Source organism: Salvelinus alpinus, chromosome 1 (genome assembly GCF_045679555.1).
Source record: "Salvelinus alpinus chromosome 1, SLU_Salpinus.1, whole genome shotgun sequence".
Lineage (NCBI taxonomy): Eukaryota > Metazoa > Chordata > Actinopteri > Salmoniformes > Salmonidae > Salvelinus > Salvelinus alpinus.
This window is the reverse complement of record NC_092086.1, coordinates 101653597-101679111: the sequence shown is the minus strand read 5'-3', so window position 1 is coordinate 101679111 and position 25515 is coordinate 101653597. Positions and strand designations below refer to the sequence as shown.

General features: G+C 42.7%; 1 protein-coding gene across 1 annotated transcript in view; it reads right to left on the bottom strand.

The window, feature by feature from the left end:
• Positions 1–25515, bottom strand: part of LOC139536953 (ankycorbin-like) — an 85602-nt gene that overhangs the window by 40042 nt on the left and 20045 nt on the right. Inside the window, exon 3 of the mRNA XM_071337720.1 lies at positions 804–934. Coding sequence (XP_071193821.1) covers positions 804–934 — 131 coding nt within the window. The remainder of the gene's footprint in view (positions 1–803; positions 935–25515) is intronic.

The window sequence follows — 25515 nt, the reverse complement described above, 5'->3', positions numbered from 1 at the left end:
TATGGAAATTGTATATATTTTTTATAGGTTATCAATGAAAGGCCATTGACCATCACAGGTCTGTGCACATGGAGTAAGACACTAAAATAGAACAGGAATTCCTGTTGACATTCATACGTGTTACAATATAATGCAATTTAGCTTTTAGCACATATTCATTATGGAATAAGAGGAAGGGCAAAGCAAAAACCAAAAGGAGAAAGAATAAAGGAGATGACTGATGACATGACTCAAGTAATTAAATAGCATATAATTATATTTCTATTGTGCTATACTTAGCAACTCATTGTCGGTGCAGTCAATAAGAACCAGTGATTTGCCTAACTTTTTTTAATTTATTTTTTTTACTTTCTCTAACCATGATAAAATCTCAAACTAATCTAACTCCACATGACTGATTCCTCCTTCAACAGAAGTCGTCTCAAGGTACTGTATCTAGGGCAGTTCAGTTCAGTACAGTAGCATCTCCAATAGTGACAAGGACTATGGCTTATCGATCTGAACAGTTGCCTGGGGGCAATTCTATCACTATCAACTATTGTAGATGTGTCATCATAGAATTTTGAGGGAATATCTAAGTACTGTAACTTCACTGCTGCACTGAAACGGTATCAATATTGGAATGTTAGATGTTTCAGGGAAGATGAGCAGAAATGTGATTGATTTTAACAGTAAACATTACTATACTGATATTCCACAATGTCCCTTAATTCAGTTTGCACAACACACATCCTAAGCGGTCCCAATTCCCTGTTTCTAATCTGTGTCTGACCAAACCCTGTCCCTCAACCCTTGATACTCACGCTGACTTGCCCTCACTGTCCAGTTTGAACGCGCTGGCTCCTTTCTTGGTGAGGAGGGAGGCCACCTTCTCTACCTCCCCATGTTCCACAGCTGCCATGAGGCGCTCATCATTTTTGCTCCATTCATGGGCCTGAGCAGAGAGAGATATAAAACATTACAGAGGTTAATGCTTCTCATTCACAGTTGAATATATCTATTACTGAATCATTACTGTTCAAATCCTGTGTGGCGAAAACCACAGCCCCTTACCCGTTGTAGACAATTAGCATAAAAGATGAAAGACGTCATAGCTGTTCGTTGGTTTTACTCCACCGTGAACCTAACGCAATTCAGCCTGTGAACGCAGCCAGCCATGTCTCTCTGGTAACCTCTAGTATAGAGGGTGATTATCCCATTTAGGCTTAATCCTTAATCCCACACATTTCATTAGGCATGCTGCACCAGGGCTCTGTTTCAACACCATCAACAGAAGATTGTTTCACTTTCAACATATTTTCAACCTTGAAGACCGTGGCCAGTCATGACACGACAGTCATTCAGTTCGAAACGCTTTTGCTTATCCTTTGCTTTCTCACCTGAAAGCATTGGATCATATTTCTGTGATAACACAATGCCTAGGGAAGCCAGCATCCCCCTGCACCTAAACCATGAAATCAATTCCTCAAATGAAAGTTTCTCTGCAGAGATTTACATGGGCATGAATTTCACCAGAGCCCATGAACGTTTGAAATGCACCGAAAATGACTAATGTCCTAAACTCAGTTGCAGTCCATTTTCACAACGAATTTCCCTCATTTGTAATCCTGACTGACTGTCAAGATGTACAGGGCTCCAGCCTGACCTCATAGTGGGGGCTGTGTGTTCCTTCTGGAGGTTACTGGCTGGCCTCACTGACTCTGTCCTACCCTGCCTGGCATGCTCATACACACAGGCTTGATTATAGCAGCCATGCACCCATTCACTTCCATCTATTCGTAGGGTTAAGGCACTGGCTTAACTGTTAGGATGATGGGAGGCTCAGTCTGAAAGAGAAGAGTTATGAACCGGGGGAAAGAGTATCTATTCTCTCCACGCACGCACACACACGCGCACGCACGCACACCACACACACACACACACACACACACACACACACACACACACACACACACACACACACAGACACAGACAGACAGACAGACAGACAGACAGACAGACAGACAGACAGACAGACAGACAGACAGACAGACAGAGAAAGGAGGAGGAGGGAAAGTAAGGTGCATGACGCATGTACTGAGCTTTACAAATCTGACATCTTAATTTGATCACTCTTTTGTCACATAGAATTTTCCTGCATGGCAGGAAATGCAAAATCTAAAGTTTGTAATTTCCACTTAAAAATGTGCTCTAATGACTTGATTTGCCCCAACCCCTACAAAAATGTAATAATCCACATAATAATTTACGTTTCCAGTTGCTGCAGGATTATTTTCCTGCTGTGAGAAGCAGGGTCAAATTAAGATAGCGCACCTGTATGTGCTCCTTTGAAATAAACTGTCTGGTCTGGTAGCTCGCATCAATTCAGTTTTTTTTAGGGCCATGATCCTTCAATAGAAGTGTCATCATAAGTCAAGATTTCTATAATAGACAGATATTTCACAAGGCCAAGAGGTTTTGAAGTATATGAATGGTAGGAGATGCTATTCCATGGTGTCCTTTCCTAAGCTATTTCAAAGTTAAGCTATGTTGTTAGTTCTTATGGGTTCTACCATCTCTACACTGCCACGTGAGTGTAGTGTAGAGGTATGCATAGATCACCTGCAGAAAGAGCAGAGGGGTAGGACTGTGATGGGTATTGAATAACCGTGTAACTGACGGTTACGGATAAAGACCGCCATGAAAATAAAATAACAGTCAAAACCATTTAAATAGGCCTACTTAAAAAAAAATATATATTAACATGTATATAAACTTGACTAATTATTATAAGCAATTGATTTGCTAACTTAATCTGTGTACATCTCCTCCTCTTTCCAACATTTGTTTGATGCACCAGCAGCTAATCCATTAGTATACGGACTGGTATACAGTCTGTTATAAACTGGGTGGTTCGAGCCCTGAATGCTGATTGGCTGACAGAAATGGTATATCAGACGTATACCATGGGTATGAAAAAAACATAGATTTTTACTGCTCTAATTACGTTGGTGCCCAGTTTATAATAGCATTAAGCTATTAACGGCTAAGGGCTGTGTCCAGGAACTTTGCGTTACGTCGTGCCTAAGAACAGCCCTTACCCGTGGTATATTGGCCATATACCACACCTCCTTGGGCCTTATTGCTTAAATATACCACGGTTGTCAGCCAATCAGCATTCAGTGCTCAAACCACCTAGTATATACCGTAATTGCTGGACTATTAAGCGCACCTGAATATAAGCCGTACCCACTGAATTTTTTTAAAATATGTATTTTGTACATAAATAAACCGCACATGTCTATAAGCCGCAAGTGCCTACCGGTACATTGAAACAAATTAACTTTACACCGCCTTTAAACGAAACACGGCTTGTAACAAAAATAAATAGGCTTTAACGAAACACGGCTTGTAACAAAAATTAAAAAAATAGCAGTAAACAGTAGCCTACCAAGAAAGTCAAACTTCATTGCGGTGGCGATTGTTTTGGCTTTCAGTCGGATCTGCACAGTTGAAACACCTCGGCCGTCTGCTCTCTGTGTGTTGACCAAGTCTTCAAGCTCATTTTCTAGTTCGGGCCATCTGCTTTTCTTCTCTGAAAGCTTTTGTTGTCTTTTTGCACTGAGTCAGTTCCTCACGCTGCTGTTTCCAACGTCTTATCATCGACTCATTAAGGCCAAGCTCCCGTGCAGCAGCTCTATTTCCTTTTCCAACAACCAGATCGATCGCCTTCAACTTGAAAGCTGCATCATATGCATTTCTCCGTGTCTTTGCCATGATGAGGGTGACAAAATGACTACCGTAATCAGAATGATGGGAAGTTTGAGCGTGCTCGATTTACGTCACATTATGTGACGGTGCTCAGTTTTTTGGCGGCGTGAATCTTGTGAAAAAAATTAAAAATCATAAATTAGCCGCGTCATTGTATAAACCACGAGGTTCATAGCGTGGGAAAAAAGTAGCGGCTTATAGTCCGGAAATTACGGTAATAGGCTATATATTATAGGCCTGCTAAAGTGAATATAGGCCTAGACCACCTGTGCTATAGGCAACTCTAAAAGACAGAAGAAAATAAATATCAGCTGGAGTTTACCCTTATCAATAAGTGGTTGCACAAATTTAGATAAAGCACTCTCTCAAAATGTAGTGTCAACATAACCAGCCATTGCTTTACTAAAATTGATCCAGTTGATCAATGGACACGTTGATCATTAGACTATGGACAGGCTGATCATTATGCTATTGACAGGTTGATCATTAGGCTATGGACAGGTTGATCATTAGGCTATGGACAGGCTGATCATTAGGCTATGGACAGGCTGATCATTAGGCTATGGACATGCTGATCATTAGGCTATGGACAGGCTGATCATTAGGCTATGGACAGGCTGATCATCAGGTTGCCTCTATACACTGAGAGTACAAAACATTAGGAACACCTGCTCTTTCCATGACATAGACTGACCAGGTGAATTCAGGTGAAAGCTATGATCCCTTATTGATGTCAACTGTTTAATCCACTTCACTCAGTGTAGATGATGGGGAGGAGACAGGTTAAATAAGGATTTTTAAGCTCTGAGACAACTGAGACGTGGATTGTATGCAATTCAGAGGGTGAATTGGCAAGCCAATGGGCAAGCCAAAATATTGAAGTGCCTTTGAATGGGGGATGGTGTGTCAAGAATGGTCCACCACTTTAAGGACATCCTGCCAACTTGACACAACTGTGAGAAGCATTGGAGTCGACATGGGCCAGCATCACTGTGGAACGCTTTCGGTACCTTGTAGAGTCCATGCCCCAATGAATTGAGGCTGGTCTGAGGGCAAAAGGGGGTGCAACTCAATATTAGGAAGGTGTTCCTAATCTTTTGTACACTCGGTGAATATCACCCGTAAAACCTTTCTCTGCAATTTATATGATAGGCTACATTGATGTAGCATCATCCTATAATGTAGACAATTTTTTTCCTATCCTACAGAAAGGATTTGAAGCTAAGTTTTTAATACGTTTTTCGGAAAGGACAAATTTGATTTGCTTACGTGTCTGAGTGAGATGTGCTGCAGGTGGCTTTGATTGATGGGTCATTTTAGGTGGGTGGGTGAGCATGTATGAGTTCACTAATTCTCTATATCCATTCAGAAAGTTTCCCTGAAATAGGCCTAGACTGTCTGGACTTCATCTCTTTAATCAGATAGAAAAAAAGCTGTGTCTTGTCAGCATATGTGCTAGGAATGATGACAGGAGACAGTTTTGCATTTCTTCTCTTATTAAATGGGGTGCAACAGACTGAAACGTAGCCAAGCTCCTTTCATGATTCATCCTATAGGATGCATAGCCCATATTCTAATCTTTTCAGCAGCATATTATTTTTCCAGTAGTATATGGTTTCTCTCATTACTGCATCCATCCTCTCTAGCCACTTTGAACAACAAATTGCCACAGAGAATGACCGTAGAAACGTTGGTGACCTTATGCAAATTGTTCGGAAAAGTGGAGGGTAAAACACATCGAACTTGGTGTGAATGGTTTAGTGCGTCAATATCGGGATCTGTATTTTTTCGGAATTCCTCTCCTATCTGACATTCCTTAATTTGTATACTAGACTAATATTTAGAGGTAATAACTTGAATAATAATTATAATTATAATGAAATGCTACTGATAATAACGAAGTGTAATGTTAATAGTGAAGTTGCAGAGAAAAACCAACTGTTTCTTTTGAGTTTGATATGTGCCAATCCCCCCCAACGGTTCTGTTGGTGACCATGTACATTGGCCTGGCCAATTAACATAAAGTCAAATTCCAAGACGATCACGGTCTCATACCCCTTTGAAGTCTATCACCCCTTTTACATTTAAACACTTGCCCCCCAGTACCCCATTCCCTGATACATGTATAAATATTTTACTATAAATTCTGCTTTCCTGTATTATACTTCTGCAAAAATTATTATCCTATTCCACTAAGCAATTTACTTTATATTCGTATTCTAATCTTTTCTTATTTCTTATTGTTGTTGCATTGTCGAAGAAAGAAGCTGCAAGTAAGCATTTCGTTGGATGGTGTATACCGTGTGTATCCTGTACATATGACTAATAAAAATGTTAAATTATGTTACAACATTACATTTTGGGAATGTTGTAACAGAAGACAACTCACAGACAGTCCGGGAATAACAAACCTTACCCAACTCCACACCAGCAAAAGGCACTATTTGACCTGGTAAACACAGCAGGGTATGACTAAAAACTAACATACCTAAGTGGACAAATATGTAAAGAAATCTGAAACCTCTTTACAGCTGACTGATTTCCAACTTCCCATACATGGCAATAGAGGGCATCTGGATTTAGACAACTAGTATTCTTTAATAAACTCAGACCTGTCTCTGTTACAGCATTAGGTGAGACAAGATTAGCGGTACCAATTAGTGAATGCATGTTTCTGCCCTGTAGAACTCCTGCTCTTAGTAGTGGTTAAGTGGTGAAGGAAATATACTGTCAGGATGATCTGACATTGATGTTATATGTAGAGATTAATCATCTTATAAACATCAAGATCAAGTACTGTAACAGCAGACTAGTCATCTCATCTGAAAGCTGTGATCTGTAGATAACCTGATATGTATATAGTCTGGAGAAAGGCACTTTTAAAGCTCCTATAGATGTACAATATGACATATTGTGCACTGCAGGAACATAAAAAGTGAATTGTTAAATCAGATATCAATACAACATTTCTAGCATGTACAGTGTCTTCAGGAAGGATTCAAACCCATTAACGTATTCCACATTTTGCTGTGGTACAGCCTGGATTCAAAATGGACTAAATATATATATATATATATATACACTGCTCAAAAAAATAAAGGGAACACTAAAATAACACATCCTAGATCTGAATGAATGAAATATTATTATTAAATACTTTTTTCTTTACATAGTTGAATGTGCTGACAACAAAATCACAGAAAGAATTATCAATGGAAATCAAATTTATCAACCCATGGAGTCACACTCAAAATTAAAGTGGAAAACCACACTACAGGCTGATCCAACTTTGATGTAATGTCCTTAAAACAAGTCAAAATGAGGCTCAGTAGTGTGTGTGGCCTCCACGTGCCTGTATGACCTCCCTACAACGCCAGGGCATGCTCCTGATGAGGTGGCGGATGGTCTCCTGAGGGATCTCCTCCCAGACCTGGACTAAAGCATCCGCCAACTCCTGGACAGTCTGTGGTGTAACGTGGCGTTGGTGGATGGAGCGAGACATGATGTCCCAGATGTGCTCAATTGGATTCAGGTCTGGGGAACGGGCAGGCCAGTCCATAGCATCAATGCCTTCCTCTTGCAGGAACTGCTGACACACTGCAGCCACATGAGGTCTAGCATTGTCTTGCATTAGGAGGAACCCAGGGCCAACCGCACCAGCATATGGTATCACAAGGGGTCTGAGGATCTCATCTCGGTACCTAATGGCAGTCAGGCTACCTCTGGCGAGCACATGGAGGGCTGTGCGGCCCCCCAAAGAAATGCCACCCCACACCATGACTGACTCACCGCCAAACCAGTCATGCTGGAGGATGTTGCAGGCAGCAGAACGTTCTCCACGGCGTCTCCAGACTCTGTCAGGTCTGTCACATGCTCAGTGTGAACCTGCTTTCATCTGTGAAGAGCACAGGGCGCCAGTGGCGAATTTGCCAATCTTGGTGTTCTCTGGCAAATGTCAAAAGTCCTGCACGGTGTTGGGCTGTAAGCACAACCCCCACCTGTGGACGTCGGGCCCTCATTCCACCCTCATGGAGTCTGTTTATGACCGTTTGAGCAGACACATGCACATTTGTGGCCTGCTGGAGGTCATTTTGCAGGGCTCTGGCAGTGCTCCTCCTGCTCCTCCTTGCACAAAGGCGGAGGTAGCGGTCCTGCTGCTGGGTTGTTGCCCTCCTACGGCTTCCTCCACGTCTCCTGATGTACTGGCCTGTCTCCTGGTAGCGCCTCCATGCTCTGGACACTACGCTGACAGACACAGCAAACCTTCTTGCCACAGCTCGCATTGATGTGCCATCCTGGATGAGCTGCACTACCTGAGCCACTTGTGTGGGTTGTAGACTCCGTCTCATGCTACCACTAGAGTGAAAGCACCGCCAGCATTCAAAAGTGACCAAAACATCAGCCAGGAAGCATAGGAACTGAGAAGTGGTCTGTGGTCACCACCTGCAGAACCACTCCTTTATTGGGGGTGTCTTGCTAATTGCCTATAATTTCCACCTTTTGTCTATTCCATTTGCACAACAGCATGTGAAATTTATTGTCAATCAGTGTTGCTTCCTAAGTGGACAGTTTGATTTCACAGAAGTGTGATTGACTTGGAGTTACATTGTGTTGTTTAAGTGTTCCCTTTATTTTTTTGAGCAGTGTATATATATATATACATACAGTGGGGAGAACAAGTATTTGATACACTGCCGATTTTGCAGGTTTTCCTACTTACAAAGCATGTAGAGGTCTGTAATGTTTATCATAGGTACACTTCAACTGTGAGAGACGGAATCTAAAACAAAAATCCAGAATATCACATTGTATGATTTCTAAGTAATAATTTGCATTTTATTGCATGACATAAGTATTTGATACATCAGAAAAGCAGAACTTAATATTTGGTACAGAAACCTTTGTTTGCAATTACAGAGATCATATGTTTCCTGTAGTTCTTGACCAGGTTTGCACACACTGCAGCAGGGATTTTGGCCCACTCCTCCATACAGACCTTCTCCAGATCCTTCAGGTTTCGGGGATGTCGCTGGGCAATACGGACTTTCAGCTCCCTCCAAAGATTTTCTATTGGGTTCAGGTCTGGACACTGGCTAGGCCACTCCAGGACCTTGAGATGCTTCTTACGGAGCCACTCCTTAGTTGCCCTGGCTGTGTGTTTCGGGTCGTTGTCATGCTGGAAGACCCAGCCACGACCCATCTTCAATGCTCTTACTGAGGGAAGGAGGTGTGTTGGCCAAAATCTCACGATACATGGCCCCATCCATCCTCCCCTCAATACGGTGCAGTCGTCCTGTCCCCTTTGCAGAAAAGCATCCCCAAAGAATGATGTTTCCACCTCCATGCTTCACGGTTGGGATGGTGTTCTTGGGGTTGTACTCATCCCTCTTCTTCCTCCAAACATGGCGAGTGGAGTTTAGACCAAAAAGCTCTATTTTTGTCTCATCAGACCACATGACCTTCTTCCATTTCTCCTCTGGATCATCCAGATGGTCATTGGCAAACTTCAGACAGGCCTGGACATGCACTGGCTTGAGCAGTGGGACTTTGCGTGCGCTGCAGGATTTTAATCCATGACGGCGTAGTGTGTAACTAATGGTTTTCTTTGAGACTGTGGTCCCAGCTCTCTTCAGGTCATTGACCAGGTCCTGCCGTGTAGTTCTGGGCTGATCCCTCACCTTCCTCATGATCATTGATGCCCCACGAGGTGAGATCTTGCATGGAGCCCCAGACCGAGGGTGATTGTCCGTCATCTTGAACTTCTTCCATTTTCTAATAATTGCACCAACAGTTGTTGCCTTCTCACCAAGCTGCTTGCCTATTGTCCTGTAGCCCATCCCAGCCTTGTGCAGGTCTACAATTTTATCCCTGATGTCCTTACACAGCTCTCTGGTCTTGGCCATTGTGGAGAGGTTGGAGTCTGTTTGATTGAGTGTGTGGACAGGTGTCTTTTATACAGGTAACGAGTTCAAACAGGTGCAGTTAATACAGGTAATGAGTGGAGAACAGGAGGGCTTCTTAAAGAAAAATTAACAGGTCTGTGAGAGCCGGAATTCTTACTGGTTGGTAGGTGATCAAATACTCATGTCATGCAATAAAATGCTAATTAATTACTTAAAAATCATACAATGTGATTTTCTGGGTTTTTGTTCTCCCCACTGTATATATACAGTGGGGAGAACAAGTATTTGATACACTGCCGATTTAGCAGGTTTTCCTACTTCCAAAGCATGTAGAGGTCTGTAATTTTTATCATTGGTACACTTACACTGTGAGAGACGGAATCTAAAACAAAATTCCAGAAAATCACATTGTATGATTTTTAAGTAATTCATTTGCATTTTATTGCATGACATAAGTATTTGATCACCTACCAACCAGTAAGAATTCCAGCTCTCACAGACCTGTTAGTTTTTCTTTAAGAAGCCCTCCTCTTCTCCACTCATTACCTGTATTAACTGCACCTGTTTGAACTCGTTACCTGTATAAAAGACACCTCTCCACACACTCAATCAAACAGACTCCAACCTCTCCACAATGGCCAAGACCAGATAGCTGTGTAAGGACATCAGGGATAAAATTGTAGACCTGCACAAGGCTGGGATGGGCTGCAGGACAATAGGCAAGCAGCTTGGTGAGAAGGCAACAACTGTTGGCGCAATTATTAGAAAATGGAAGAAGTTCAAGATGACGGTCAATCACCCTCGGTCTGGGGCTCCATTAAAGATCTCACCTCGTGGGGCATCAATGATCATGAGGAAGGTGAGGGATCAGCCCAGAACTACACAGCAGGACCTGGTCAATAACCTGAAGAGAGCTGGGACCACAGTCTCAAAGAAAACCCTTAGTAATACACTACGCCGTCATGGATTAAAATCCTGCAGCGCACGCAAGGTCTCCTTGCTCAAGCCAGCACATGTCCAGGCCCGTCTGAAGTTTGCCAATGACCATCTGGATGATCCAGAGGAGGAATGGGAGAAGGTCATGTGGTCTGATGAGACAAAAATAGAGCTTTTTGGTCTAAACTCCACTCGCCGTGTTTGGAGGAAGAAGAAGGATGAGTACAACCCCAAGAACACCATCCCAACCGTGAAGCATGGAGGTGGAAACATCATTCTTTGGGGATGCTTTTCTGCAAAGGGGACAGGACGACTGCACCGTATTGAGGGGAGGATGGATAGGGCCATGTATCGCGAGATCTTGGCCAACAACCTCCTTCCCTCAATAAGAGCATTGAAGATGGGTCGTGGCTGGGTCTTCCAGCATGACAACGACCCGAAACACACAGCCAGGGCAACTAAGGAGTGGCTCCGTAAGAAGCATCTCAAGGTCCTGGAGTGGCCTAGCCATTCTCCAGACCTGAACCCAATAGAAAATCTTTGGAGGGAGCTGAAAGTCTGTATTGCCCAGCGACAGCCCCGAAACCTGAAGGATCTGGAGAAGGTCTGCATGGAGGAGTGGGCCAAAATCCCTGCTGCAGTGTGTGCAAACCTGGTCAAGAACTACAGGAAACGTATGATCTCTGTAATTGCAAACAAAGGTTTCTGTAGCAAATATTAAGTTCTGCTTTTCTGATGTATCAAATACTTATGTCATGCAATAAAATGAAAATTAATTACTTAAAAATCATACAATGTGATTTTCTGCATTTTTGTTTTAGATTCCGTCTCTCACGGTTGAATTGTACCTATGATACAAATTACAGACCTCTACATGCTTTGTAAGTAGGAAAACCTTCAAAATCGGCAGTGTATCAAATACTTGTTCTCCCCACTGTATATATATATATTATCACCCATCTACACACAATACCTCATAATGACAAAGTGAAAACTCTAAGAGCTTTGCACACCTGGATTGTACAAGATTTGCACATTATTATTTTTCAAATTCTTCAAGCTCTGTCAAGTTGGTTGTTGATCATTGCTAGACTACCATTTTCAAGTCTTGCCACAGATTTTTAAGCAGATTTAAGTAAAAACTGTAACCAGGCCACTGACATTCAATGTCATCTTGGTAAGCAACTCCAGTATTTGGCCTTGTGTTTTAGTTATTGATCTGCTGTAAAGGTGTATTCTGTACAGGCTTCCTTCTTTTCACTCTGTCATTTAGGTTAGTATTGTGGAGTACCAACAATGTTGTTGATCCATCCTCAGTTTTCTCCTATCACAGCCATTACACTCTAACTGTTTTAAAGTCCCCATTGGCATCATGGTGAAATCCCTGAGCAGTTTCCTTCCACTCTGGAAACTGAGTTAGGAAGGACACCTGTTTTTAGTGTTGCTACCATGCTACCATGCTGTGTTGCTGTCTTAGGTCTCTCTTTATGTAGTCTTGTCGTGATGTGTGTTTTGTCCGATAATTTTATTTTTAATCTGAGCACACGTCCCCGCAAGAGACCTTTCGCCTTTTGGTAGGCCGTCATTGTCAATAAGAATTTGTTCTTAACTGGCTTGCCTAGTTAAATAAAGGTTAAACAAAATAAATGAATCAAATAAATAGCGAATGGGTATATTAATACACCATCCAAAGTGTAATTAACTTCACCATGCTCAAAGGAATATTCAATAGGTGCCCTTTGCGAGGCATTGGAAAAACACACAGGATCTGTTAAGATGGCGCCGAAGAGGATGGCTGACGTTTTACATGCCAATAACCAATTGTGCTATTTAAAAAAGAAAGAAAATTGCGTGGTTTGTAACTTATTTGTTTTACTTATTTTGTACATAATGTCTCTTATGACTGAAAAGAACTTTGAACATCAGAAGTGGGATTATTCAAAACGAACTGGAAGAAGATTTTTCCTTTAACGAGTCCAATGAGAAAAATATACTGTTCTCCCGGGAACAGGCCCAGATCCCCGTCATTTGCGTGAAGAAAAGACGGAGGAAAAGAGGACGCCGATCGGTTGCCTTTTGAGAATCCGTAGGCGAGCGAGTAAACTCCCACTGCCATCAATTCTACTTGATAACATGCAATCATTGGAAAATACAATTGATGACGCACGATTACGATTATCCTACTGTTGGAATCGGCTAAACTTTGAACATTGAGATATTAAATAAATTATAGAGAAGAAGCCTTGAATAGAAAGAGTGGAAGAGAATGGGTTTTGTGTCAGAAGTTAGGGGGCTGAGTCACTGGCTTACTGGTGCTCTTTCATGCCGTCCCTAGGAGGGGTGCGTCACTTGAGTGGGTTGAGTCACTGACGTGGTCTTCCTGTCTGGGTTGGCGCCCCCCCTTGGGTTGTGCCGTGGCGGAGATCTTTGTGCCGTGGCGGAGATCTTTGTGGGCTATACTCGGCCTTGTCTCAGGATGGTAAGTTGGTGGTTGAAGATATCCCTCTAGTGGTGTGAGGGCTGTGCTTTGGCAAAGTGGGTGGGGTTATATCCTTCCTGTTTGGCCCTGTCCGGGGGTATCATCGGATGGGGCCACAGTGTCTCCTGACCCCTCCTGTCTCAGCCTCCAGTATTTATGCTGCAGTAGTTTATGTGTCGGGGGGCTAGGGTCAGTTTGTTATATCTGGAGGACTTCTCCTGTCTTATCCGGTGTCCTGTGTGAATTTAAGTATGCTCTCTCTAATTCTCTCTCTCTCTCGGAGGACCTGAGCCCTAGGACCATGTCTCAGAACTGATGACTCCTTGCTGTCCCTAGTCCACCTGGCCGTGCTGCTGCTCCAGTTTCAACTGTTCTGCCTGCGGCTATGGAACCCTGACCTGTTCACCGGACGTGCTACCTGTCCCAGACCTGCTGTTTTCAACTCTCTAGAGACAGCAGGAGCGGTAGAGATACTCTTAATGATCGGCTATGAAAAGCCAACTGACATTTACTCCTGAGGTGCTGACTTGCTGCACTCTCGACAACTACTGTGATTATTATTATTTGACCATGCTGGTCATTTCTGAACATTTGAACATCTTGGCCATGTTCTATTATAATCTCCACCCGGCACAGCCAGAAGAGGACTGGCCACCCCTCATAGCCTGGTTCCTCTCTAGGTTTCTTCCTAGGTTTTGGCCTTTCTAGGGAGTTTTTCCTAGCCACTGTGTTTCTACACCTGCATTGCTTGCTATTTGGGGTTTTAGGCTGGGTTTCTGTACAGCACTTTGAGATATCAGCTGATGTAAGAAGGGCTATATAAATAAATGTGATTTGATTTAAGGGTTCTCTGTAGAAAGCCAGAATGCTTTGGAATGTGTTTGATGGAGGAGAGGAGAGCGATGTGTTGATATAGGGAAGACAGATGGATATCTGTGGATTAGGTGAAGAAGGGGTTGAGGTCAGGAGGTGAGGGGTGAGGTCAGTTCCCCTTAAGGGAGTAATCAGGGTTAGTATATGGTTACCTTCTTTCTCTTGGGCATAAACTAAGGATTGGAGAGAGGGAGTGTCTTAACTTCTCTAGGGTAGGGGGCAGCATTCGGAATTTTGGATGAAATGCATGCCCAAATTAAACTGCCTGCTTCTCGGGCCCAGAAGATATGATATGCATATAACTGGTCGATTTGGATGGAAAACACTCTAAAGTTTCCAAAACTGTTAAAATAGTGTCTGTGAGTATAACAGAACTGATTTGGCAGGCAAATACCTGAGAAAAATCCATTCAGGAAGTAGTTTTTTGGGGGTTTTCTAGTTTTCTATTCAATGCCATTACAGTATCCATTGACTTAGGACTCAAATTGCAGTTTCTATGCCTTCCACTAGATGTCAACAGTCTTTAGAAATTGTTTCAGGCTTGTATTCTGAAAAATTAAGAAGTAAGAGCAGTCTGAATGAGTGGACCCTAAAGTGTCACAGAGCTTTTTCATGCACGAGACCGAGAGAGTGCGTTTCTTGTTAACCTTTTAAATTGACGACGTTATTGTCCGGTTGAAATATTATCGATTATTTAGGCTAAAAACAACCTGAGGATTGAATATAAACATCGTTTGACATGTTTCTATGAACTTTACGGATACAATTTTGATTTTTTTGTCTTCCTGTTTTGACTGCGTTTGAGCCTGTTGATTACTGAAGAAAACGCGCAAACAAAACTGTGGTTTTTGGATATAAAGAGACTTTTTTGAACAAAAGGAACATTTATTGAGAAAATGAATGTCTGCTGAGTGCAACCATATGAAGATCATCAAAGGTACGGGATTAATTGTATCTCTATTTCTGACTTGTGTAACTGTTCTACTTGGCTGGTAACTGTTTGTAATGATTTGTCAAGTGGGCTATGTTCTCAAATAATCGTAAGGTATGCTTTCGCCGTAAAGCATTTTTTAAATCTGACACCGTGGTTGGATTCACAAGAAGTTAATCTTTAAACCTATGTAAAATATGTTTTGTTTTCTGAATTTATTTCTGTATTTCTGTATTTGAATTTGGCGCCCAGCAGTTTCACTGGCTGTTGAAGAGGTGGGACGCTAACGTCTCACGTACCCAAGAGAGGTTAAGTAGGATGTATATAACCACTGGAGAGAAATGTTTTGCTGTCTGATTACAGCTGTACAGAACCTTTGGGAAGAATTAAACTTGGTTAAAGCTTCTCTAGTGTCCGTGGGTTATGTCGTCTGAAAAATAAGAACCTAACACTACCAACAGGACATAAAGAACTGTAATATCTTATGTTTCACCGAGTCGTGGCTGAACGACTACAAAGATAATATAGAGCTGGAGGGATTTTCAATGCACCGGAAGAACAGAGAAGCTACGTCTGGTGGGGGTGTCTTTTTGTCAATAACAGCTGGTGCGCAACGTCTAATATTAAAGAAGTCTCGAGGTATTGCTCGCCTGAGGTAGAGTACCTTATGATAAGCTGTAGACCACACTATCTACTAAGAGATTTCTCATCTATATTATTCATGGCCGTCTATTTACCACCACAGACCGATGCTGGCACTAAGACCGCACTCAACCAACTCTATAAGGCCATAAGCAAACAAGAAAATGCTCACCCAGAAGCGGCACTCCTAGTGGCCGGGTTTTCAGGTTTACCAGGTTTTCACATGTGCAACCAGAGGGCCACCATTACTCCACACACAGATATGCATACAAAGCTCTCACTCACCCTCCATTTGGCAAATCTGACCATAATTCGATCCTCCTGATTCCTGCTTACAAGCAAAAACCAAAGCTGGAAGTACCAGTGACTCGCTCAATACGTAAGCGGTCAGATGACGCGGATGCTACGCTACAGGACTGTTTTGCTAGCACAGACTGGAATATGTTCCGGGATTCATCCAATGGCATTGAGGTGTATACCACCTCAGTCATCGGTTTGATCAAGAAGTGCATCGACGACGTCGTCCCCACAGTGACCGTACGTACATATCCCAACCAGAAGCCATGGACTACAGGCAACATCTGCATCGAGCTAAAGGCTAGAGCTGCCGCTTTCAAGGAGCGGGACACTAATCCGGACACCTAAAAGGAATCCCGCACGCCCTCAGATGATCCATCAAACAAGCAAAGCGTCAATACAGGATTAAGATTTAATCCTACTACACCGGCTCCGACGCTCATCGGATGTGGCAAGGCTTGAAAACTATTACGGATTACAAAGGGAAACCCAGACGTGAGCTGCCCAGTGACGCGAGCTAAATGCCTTTTATGCAACAGTTCAGTGAGGGAGTGAGCCAGATCAAGATACAGACCAAGGCTCTGGCGTCAGACCAAGGCTCTTCGTTCACCACATTCTTTTGGAGAGATTGAAAACCCTAATCGGTCTACGAGGACAAGTTCCTGCCTGGTTTAGAGCTTGTCTATCAAGAATACACCAGTCTCAACGTCAACAGTGAAGTGGCGACTCCGGGATGCTGGCCTTCTAGGCAGAGTTGCAAAGAAAAAGCCATATCTCAGACTGGCCAATAAAAATAAAAGATTAAGATGGGCAAAAGAACACAGACACTGGACAGAGGAACTCTGCCTAGAAGGCCAGCATCCCGTAGTTGCCTCTTCACTGTTGACGTTGAGACTGGTGTTTTATGGGTATCATTTAATGAAGCTGCCAGTTGAGGACTTGTGAGGCGTCTGTTTCTCAAACTAGACATTCTAATGTACTTGTCCTCTTGCTCAGTTGTGCACCGGGGCCTCCCACTCCTTTTCTATTCTGGTTAGAGACAGTTTGCTCTGTTCTGTGAAGGGAGTAATACACAACGTTGTCCCAGATCTTCAGTTTCTTGGCAATTCCTCGCATGGAATAACCTTAATTTCTCAGAACAAGAATAGACTGATGAGTTTCAGAAGAAAGTCCTTTGTTTCTGGCCATTTTTAGCCTGTAATCAAATGCTGATGCTCCAGTGTCACGCCCTGACCATAGAGAGCCCTTGGGGTTCTCTATGGTGCAATAGGTCAGAACGTGACTAGGGGGTGTTCTAGTCTTGAATTTCTATGTTGGTGTGAGTATGGTTCCCAATTGGAGGCAGCTGATGATCGTTGCCTCTAATTGGGGATCATACTTAGTGTGGTCCTTTTCCCACCTGTGTTTGTGGGATATTGTTTTGTTTTGGTTTAGTGCTATGAGCACTACGAACTTCAGGTTCGTTTATTCTTTGTTGTTTTTTGAAGGTTCACTTTAATAAATATGTGGAACTTTACTCACGCTGCGCCTTGGTCCGCTTATTATGTATACGACGAACGTGACAGAATATCCCACCACTACAGAACCAAGCAGCGTACCATGGAGGTAAAGGAGAGCTGGACATGGGAGGAAATAATGGGTGGATGCGAGACCCTTCCTTGGCGGGAGTCGCCAAGGAGTATAGGAGGACAGCGATGACACCAGGGTCCGCGGCCACAGAAACCCCAAGATTTTTGGGAGGGGGCACAAGGGGCTGTCGGTCGAGGCGAGGAGAGAGCCAGAGACTGTTGGGGAGTCGATGGAGCTGTTGGAGGAGGGAGACCGAAGAGAAATGTTGGTTAGGTGTATTCGGTGTAGGGTATGGTTCTCAATCAGGGACAGCTGTCTATCATTGTCTCTGATTGAGAATCATACCCTGTCGTTCTCAACTAACATCAAGGCGGTGACCCGTTCCTGTAGGTTCATGCTCTACAACATTCGCAGAGTACGACCCTGCCTCACACAGGAAGCGGCGCAGGTCCTAATCCAGGCACTTGTCATCTCCCGTCTGGATTACTGCAACTCGCTGTTGGCTGGGCTCCCTGCCTGTGCCATTAAACCCCTACAACTCATCCAGAACGCCGCAGCCCGTCTGGTGTTCAACCTTCCCAAGTTCTCTCACGTCACCCCGCTCCTCCGCTCTCTCCACTGGCTTCCAGTTGAAGCTCGCATCCGCTACAAGACCATGGTGCTTGCCTACGGAGCTGTGAGGGGAACGGCACCTCCGTACCTTCAGGCTCTGATCAGGCCCTACACCCAAACAAGGGCACTGCGTTCATCCACCTCTGGCCTGCTCGCCTCCCTACCTCTGAGGAAGTACAGTTCCCGCTCAGCCCAGTCAAAACTGTTCGCTGCTCTGGCACCCCAATGGTGGAACAAACTCCCTCACGACGCCGGGTCAGCGGAGTCAATCACCACCTTCCGGAGACACCTGAAACCCCACCTCTTTAAGGAATACCTAGGATAGGATAAAGTAATCCTTCTAACCCCCCCCCCCCCTTAAAAGAGTTAGATGCACTATTGTAAAGTGGTTGTTCCACTGGATATCATAAGGTGAATGCACCAATTTGTAAGTCGCTCTGGATAAGAGCGTCTGCTAAATGACTTAAATGTAAAATGTAATACTTAGGCAGCCTTTTTTCCTTTTGGGAGTTGTGGATAGTTGTCTGTGTTAGTGGCCTGTATAGCCCTAGTCAGCTTCACGTTCGTTTTGTTGTTTTTGTTGGCGACATTCATAAATAAAAAGAAATGTACGCTCACCACGCTGGACCTTGGTCCGGTCATTTCCACCCTGACGACGTTCGTGACAATATTACTCCAAAGCTAGCCCTGTTATGACTAGGGCTGATTTCAAGATTGTACTGCTCACCTACAAAGCATTACATGGACTTTCTCCTACATATCTCTTCAATTTGGTCCCGCCGTACATACCTACACGTATGCTACGGTCACAAGATGCAGGCCTCGTTATTGTTCCTATAATTTCTAAGCAAAGAGCTGGAGGCAGGGATTTCTCCTATAGAGCTCAATTGTTATGGAATGGTCTGCCTATCCATCATGAACCACCCTTGCTGTCTCTGCCTGGTAGGCTCCCCTCTCTCCACTGGGATTCTCTGCCTCTGACCCTATTACGGGGGCTGAGTTACTGGCTTGCTCGCGCTCTCCCAGGCCATCCCTAGGAGGGGTGCATTATGTTGTGCCAGGCTTTTCTCACTATACTCGACTTGAGTGGGTCGAGTCACTGACGTGATCTTGCAGTCCAGTTTTGGCTCATGCGGAGGGGGAGATCTTTGTGGGCTATACTCTGCCTTGCTACCCCTCCCATCTAAGTCTTCAGTATCTATGCTGCAATCGTCAATGTCCCGGGGGCTAGGATCGTCTGTCCTATCTGGTGTAATTCTCCTGATTTATCTGGTGTCCTGTGTGATCTTAGGTATGCTCCCTCTAATTCTCCCATATCTCTCTCTCTACTCCCCTTCCCAGAGGACCTGAGCACTAGGACCATGCCTCAAGACTACCTGTCCTGACGATTCCTGGCTGTCCCTGTCCCCAGTCCACATGTTCCACCTGGTCGTGCTGCTGATCTAGTTTCTGCTGTTCTGCCTGTGGCAATGGAACCCTGACCTGTTCACCGGAAGAGCTACCTTGTAATGCTGCTGATCAAGTTTGTTGTGTTCTCTCTCTCTCTCTCTCTCTCTCTCTCTCTCTCTCTTGACCTCTGAATGCTTGGCTATGAAAAGCCAAATTACATTTACTCCTGAGGTGCTGACCTGTTGCACCCTCTATAACTACCCTGATTATTATTTGACACTGCTGGACATCTATGAACGTTCGAACATGTTGAAGAACAATCTGGCCTTAATGGCCATGTATTCTTATAATCTCTATCCCTCAGAGCCTGATTCCTCTCTTGGTTTCTTCCTAGGTTCCTGCCTTTCTAGGGAGTTTTTCCTAGCAACCATGCTTCTACATCTGCATTGCTGGCTCTTTGGGGTTTTAGGCTGGGTTTCTGTAAAAGCACTTTGTGACAACCACTGATGTAAAAAGGGCTTTATAAATACATTTGATTGATGACATTTGATTGATCGGTCAGTATAGTAAAATAATCAGTAGTAGGTGGTATTGCAGCAAGAGGTGAACCAGATCAAGACACAGACAGTAACAAACTCGGTCAGTGTAAAGTAAAGTAAGGGAGTGAACCAGACAGCCAGATAAAGGGACTATAGCGGCTGCAGACAGAATGTGTAGGAGGGTTAACACTAACCACAAGGATTACAGATGAATAAAGATACACAGTGTAGCTACTGTATTTGGTGACAGGCCTGCTCTGCTCTGTTCTCCAACACCTCTGACATATAGACTGGGGTCAAAGTCCACATTAGCTTCCTGACCATTAGACCTACACTCCATCTAGATGTTCACATTTAGAAAAAGGTATAGAAGAAAGTTGTTTCACAGTTATTATTAATTGTTTTGCATACACTGTGTTCCTTCTGATGAGGAGCCTGCCGAAAAAAACATTTCACAGTTTCAAAACTCTCTGCCGTTCCGACCTACATCCACATCCAGAGTTCACAGTTTTCTTTAATTTGCACCCAGGGGATGTCTGTGGAACTGTGGTTGCACCAGAATTACTCAAACTGCAGCTGAACAGAGAAGAACGTCATAAAACTTAAAAAGACTAATGTGCTCCAGAAGAACTGACCAAACAGAACACTGAACAATATCGTGTAACTGTACTATGTAATACGGTAGATGAGACAGACACACAGGAAGAGGGCTATTGCTGCAGTGGTACAGTATGTGGATGCCTTAATAGCATTATATTTGACAGATCTACAGTAGAGGACTAAGTAAAGCGGAATGCAACGCTCAAGTTTCAAAGGAAGTGACATTACATGGAATGGAATTCAAAACCACTGTAATATTGTCATGACTGGATGCTGTGCTGTCGTAAAATGCACAACAGTAAACCCCGCAATGAAATGTAACACACTTACCAGTGCCTTCAAAACGTATTCACACTTTCTGAAGGCACTTTACTTATAGAACACTCAGTCACTGCACATACAAATATTTAGCAGATGTTATTGCAGGTGTAGTGAAATGCTTGTATAATGTAAGAAATAACACACACAAAAACAAAATACTGCAAAGTTGCTTGGGAGCTAGAAGCAGAGCTGCCATGTCTGTCGGTGCCATCTTCCATCAGCCCTTGCACATGAGGCATGAGAGGAACGAGATTCCTCCCTGCTCAGAGCTTAGGGCCTACTTATAGGGTAACCAGCACAGATTTATACGCATTTAAAACAAATCTGGAGCAACAGCTAATCCACAGTTTACCAAATGAACTCTTAACTCAGAATACCGTATCCGGCTGCATCAGGGGAGCCCCATCAAACAGCATGGAAACACTAGCTACAGATCAGTAGAATGACATGGATCACATTAGTGACGGCATGGGTCGACTCGGGCTGGAATATGCTTTTTTGTCTAACATGAACATGGAGACAGGTGATCAGTTTGAGTGGGGTTCGAGGCATATGCTTAGACTCAAACTAATGCAAAAGTGAAAGGGTAAACAATTGAACAGGTTTTCAATTCGTTTTGGATTGAAAAATGAGTTGTTCATGACAGAATTAAAAAGCAATTTTGGACTGACCAATGTAAAATTTTCAAATACATGCAACTTAAGTTTCATATGATGACATTTCTATTTGAAATCTTTTGGACATCAGAGCAATCTTGAAGGAAACTATTGGAGTCAGAAAAGGATATTCACATGACTTTTTTTTAAACTATTGGAACAAAGACTTAAAAATAAATGATATTGGAACAAGATGGAGGGAATGTTGGAACATAACTAACAAAATTACAATTAACAAAAATGTATGCTTAATCCAGTATAAATTAATGTATAGAATGTATTATACGAGACAAAATTCTCAAATTCTACAGCACAACGGAGAGTCATGTCTTAAGTGTAAAACTAACAATGACTCAATAATCCATGCCTTCTGGGGGTGACGTCGAGAAACAAAATGGTGGAGCTTGAGGTCAGGGTAGGCCGTCATTGTAAATAAGAATTTGTTCTTAACTGACTTGCCATGTTAAATAAAGGTTAAATAAATAAAATAAAATAAATGTGGCAGAGAGTGATGTGGACGCTGGAGATGGGGGTGTGAGCAGGTGGGTCTGGGCAGGTGTGATGTTCTTTGATGTTTGTGTGCGTTTGTATGCTGTCGTGTGTATGTGTATGTTTGGCATTGTTTGATGAAGAAAACAATCATAAAAAAAAGGTATGCACACATTGTGTCCTGTCCGTTAGACTGTCCATGAACAAATTGCAAGATGCCTGATCTAGCCTATTTCAGACAAACTTAAGAAATGATCAACCCTATCAAACGCCTTCGACAGGTCAATAAATGAGGCAGCACATGATTTTTATGGTCTAAAGTCTAAACAATACAGCACATCATCTAATAAAAGTGTAGCCGCTGAAACTGTGCTATGTCCAGGTCTAAAAACAGATTGGTGCTCATTAACTTCTTTCAGCTAGGGGGCAGAATTTTTATGTTTGGAAAAATAACGTTCCCAAGGTAAACGGACTATTTCTCAGGTCCAGATGCTAGAAAATGCATATAATTGACAGATTAGGATAGAAAACACTCTAAAGTTTCCAAAACTGTCAAAATATTGTCTGTGAGTATAACAGAACTGATTTTGCAGGCGAAAACCTGAGGAAATCCAACCCGGAAGCGCCTTTTATTTGGAAAAATCCCTGTTCCGTTGCCTGCCACTCCTCCATTTAAAGGGGTATCAACCAGATTCCTTTTCCAATGGCTTCCTCAGGCTGTGACCAGGCTTTAGACATAGTTTCAAGCTTTTATTTTGAAAAATGAGCGAGATTTTTCAAAACGCATCAGGTGTCCTTTGATTAGTTCCTGCGCGCGAGAGATGTAGCTCGACATTTTCTTTCTCTGTTGTATTGAATAGGTTAACCTTTTGTCAATAAGGGGTGCTGTTAGCACTTTATTTTTTTTGACATTGCCAAATTAAACTGCCTAGTAGTCAATTCTTGCTCGTACAATATGCATATTATTGTTATTATTGGATAGAAAACACTCTCTAGTTTCTATAGCCGTTTGAATTATGTCTCTGAGTGAAACAGAACTCATTCTACAGCACTTTTCCTGATATGGAGTGAGATTTCAGAAATTTTGGCCTCTGGTCCCAGGTCAGTTTTAAAGTCCCTGTAAATCCTATGAGGATACAAACACTGCCCATGCCTTCCTCTAGATGTCAGTAAGAGGTGACAATTTGAATGGAGTCGATTGCGCAATCAGGGCCCGTATAAAACGCAAGAATTTTGTCAAGACGGAGAGGTTAGCACGGCATGGCCAGTGTGTCATGCTAATTCAACAGGGACATCGTTCGTTCTAGGTCCAAATGAACACGGTTCTGAACAAAGGACCCTTTGGAGAACATTCTGATGGAAAATCAACAAAGATAAGGACCCAATTTGGGATGCTTTTTCATATATCTGTCGAACTGTGCTATCGCTAGCGTTTGACTAGAATCAATGCTGCTGTGTGTTAGCTATTGTAGTAAGCTAATATAACGATATATTGTGTTTTCGCTGTAAAACACTTCAGAAATCGGAAATATTGTCTGTATTCACAAGATCTTTCTCTTTCATTAGCTATCCACCATATATTTTTCTGAAATCTTTTCTGATGTGAAATTAGAAGTTGACGTTGGTGTCTGTTTTCTCTGGCTACTGCCGTGCGATATCTGACTGTAGCTATGATGGTGGCTAAGATGGTAGCAGTAATGTAAAACTGATTTATAGCTAAAATATTCAACTTTTTCGAACAAAACATAGATTTATTGTGTAACATGTTATAGGACTGTCATCTGAGGGAGTTTTTTCTAGGTTATTTAGGTTAGTTCTAGGTTAGTTAGGTTGGCTTTGCATGCTAGCTGCATGCTAGCTGCATGCTACCGGTGCTGTGAAAAATATCTGTCTCTCTTTTTGTATTTGGTGGTGAGCTAACATGAATATATGTGGTGTTTTCGCTGTAAAACATTTAAAGAATCTGAAATATTGTCTGTATTCACAAGATCTTTGTCTTTCATTAGCTATCCACCATATATTTCTCTGAAATGTTTTCTGATGTGTAATAAGGTAGTTGAAGTTGGTGTCTGTATTTTCTCTGGCTACTCCCGTGCGATTTCTTACTGTAGCTATGATGGTAGCAGTAATGTAAAACTGATTTATAGCTAAAATATGCATTTTTTTTGAACAAAACATAGATTTATTGTGTAACATGTTATAGGACTGTCATCTGAGGTAGTTTTTTCTAGGTTATTTAGGTTGGTTTTAGGTTAGTTAGGTTGGCTTGTGCATGCTACTTCATCCTACTTGTGCTGTGAAAAATGTCTGTCCTCTTTTTTATTTGGTGGTGAGCTAACATAAATATATGTGGTGTTTTCTCTGTAAAACATTTAAAAAATCGGACATGTTGGCTGGATTGACAAGATGTTTATCTTTCAAATGCTGTATTGGACTTGTTAATGTGTGAAAGTTAAATATTTTACAAAAATAGATTTTGAATTTCGCGCCCTGCACTTGCAGTGGCTGTTGTCATATTGATCCCGATGTCGGGCTTGCAGCCTGAAGAAGTTAATGGCCATGTATTCTTATAATCTCTATCCCTCAGAGCCTGATTCCTCTCTTGGTTTCTTCCTAGGTTCCTGCCTTTCTAGGGAGTTTTTCCTAGCAACCATGCTTCTACATCTGCATTGCTGGCTCTTTGGGGTTTTAGGCTGGGTTTCTGTAAAAGCACTTTGTGACAACCACTGATGTAAAAAGGGCTTTATAAATACATTTGATTGATGACATTTGATTGATCGGTCAGTATAGTAAAATAATCAGTAGTAGGTGGTATTGCAGCAAGAGGTGAACCAGATCAAGACACAGACAGTAACAAACTCGGTCAGTGTAAAGTAAAGTAAGGGAGTGAACCAGACAGCCAGATAAAGGGACTATAGCGGCTGCAGACAGAATGTGTAGGAGGGTTAACACTAACCACAAGGATTACAGATGAATAAAGATACACAGTGTAGCTACTGTATTTGGTGACAGGCCTGCTCTGCTCTGTTCTCCAACACCTCTGACATATAGACTGGGGTCAAAGTCCACATTAGCTTCCTGACCATTAGACCTACACTCCATCTAGATGTTCACATTTAGAAAAAGGTATAGAAGAAAGTTGTTTCACAGTTATTATTAATTGTTTTGCATACACTGTGTTCCTTCTGATGAGGAGCCTGCCGAAAAAAACATTTCACAGTTTCAAAACTCTCTGCCGTTCCGACCTACATCCACATCCAGAGTTCACAGTTTTCTTTAATTTGCACCCAGGGGATGTCTGTGGAACTGTGGTTGCACCAGAATTACTCAAACTGCAGCTGAACAGAGAAGAACGTCATAAAACTTAAAAAGACTAATGTGCTCCAGAAGAACTGACCAAACAGAACACTGAACAATATCGTGTAACTGTACTATGTAATACGGTAGATGAGACAGACACACAGGAAGAGGGCTATTGCTGCAGTGGTACAGTATGTGGATGCCTTAATAGCATTATATTTGACAGATC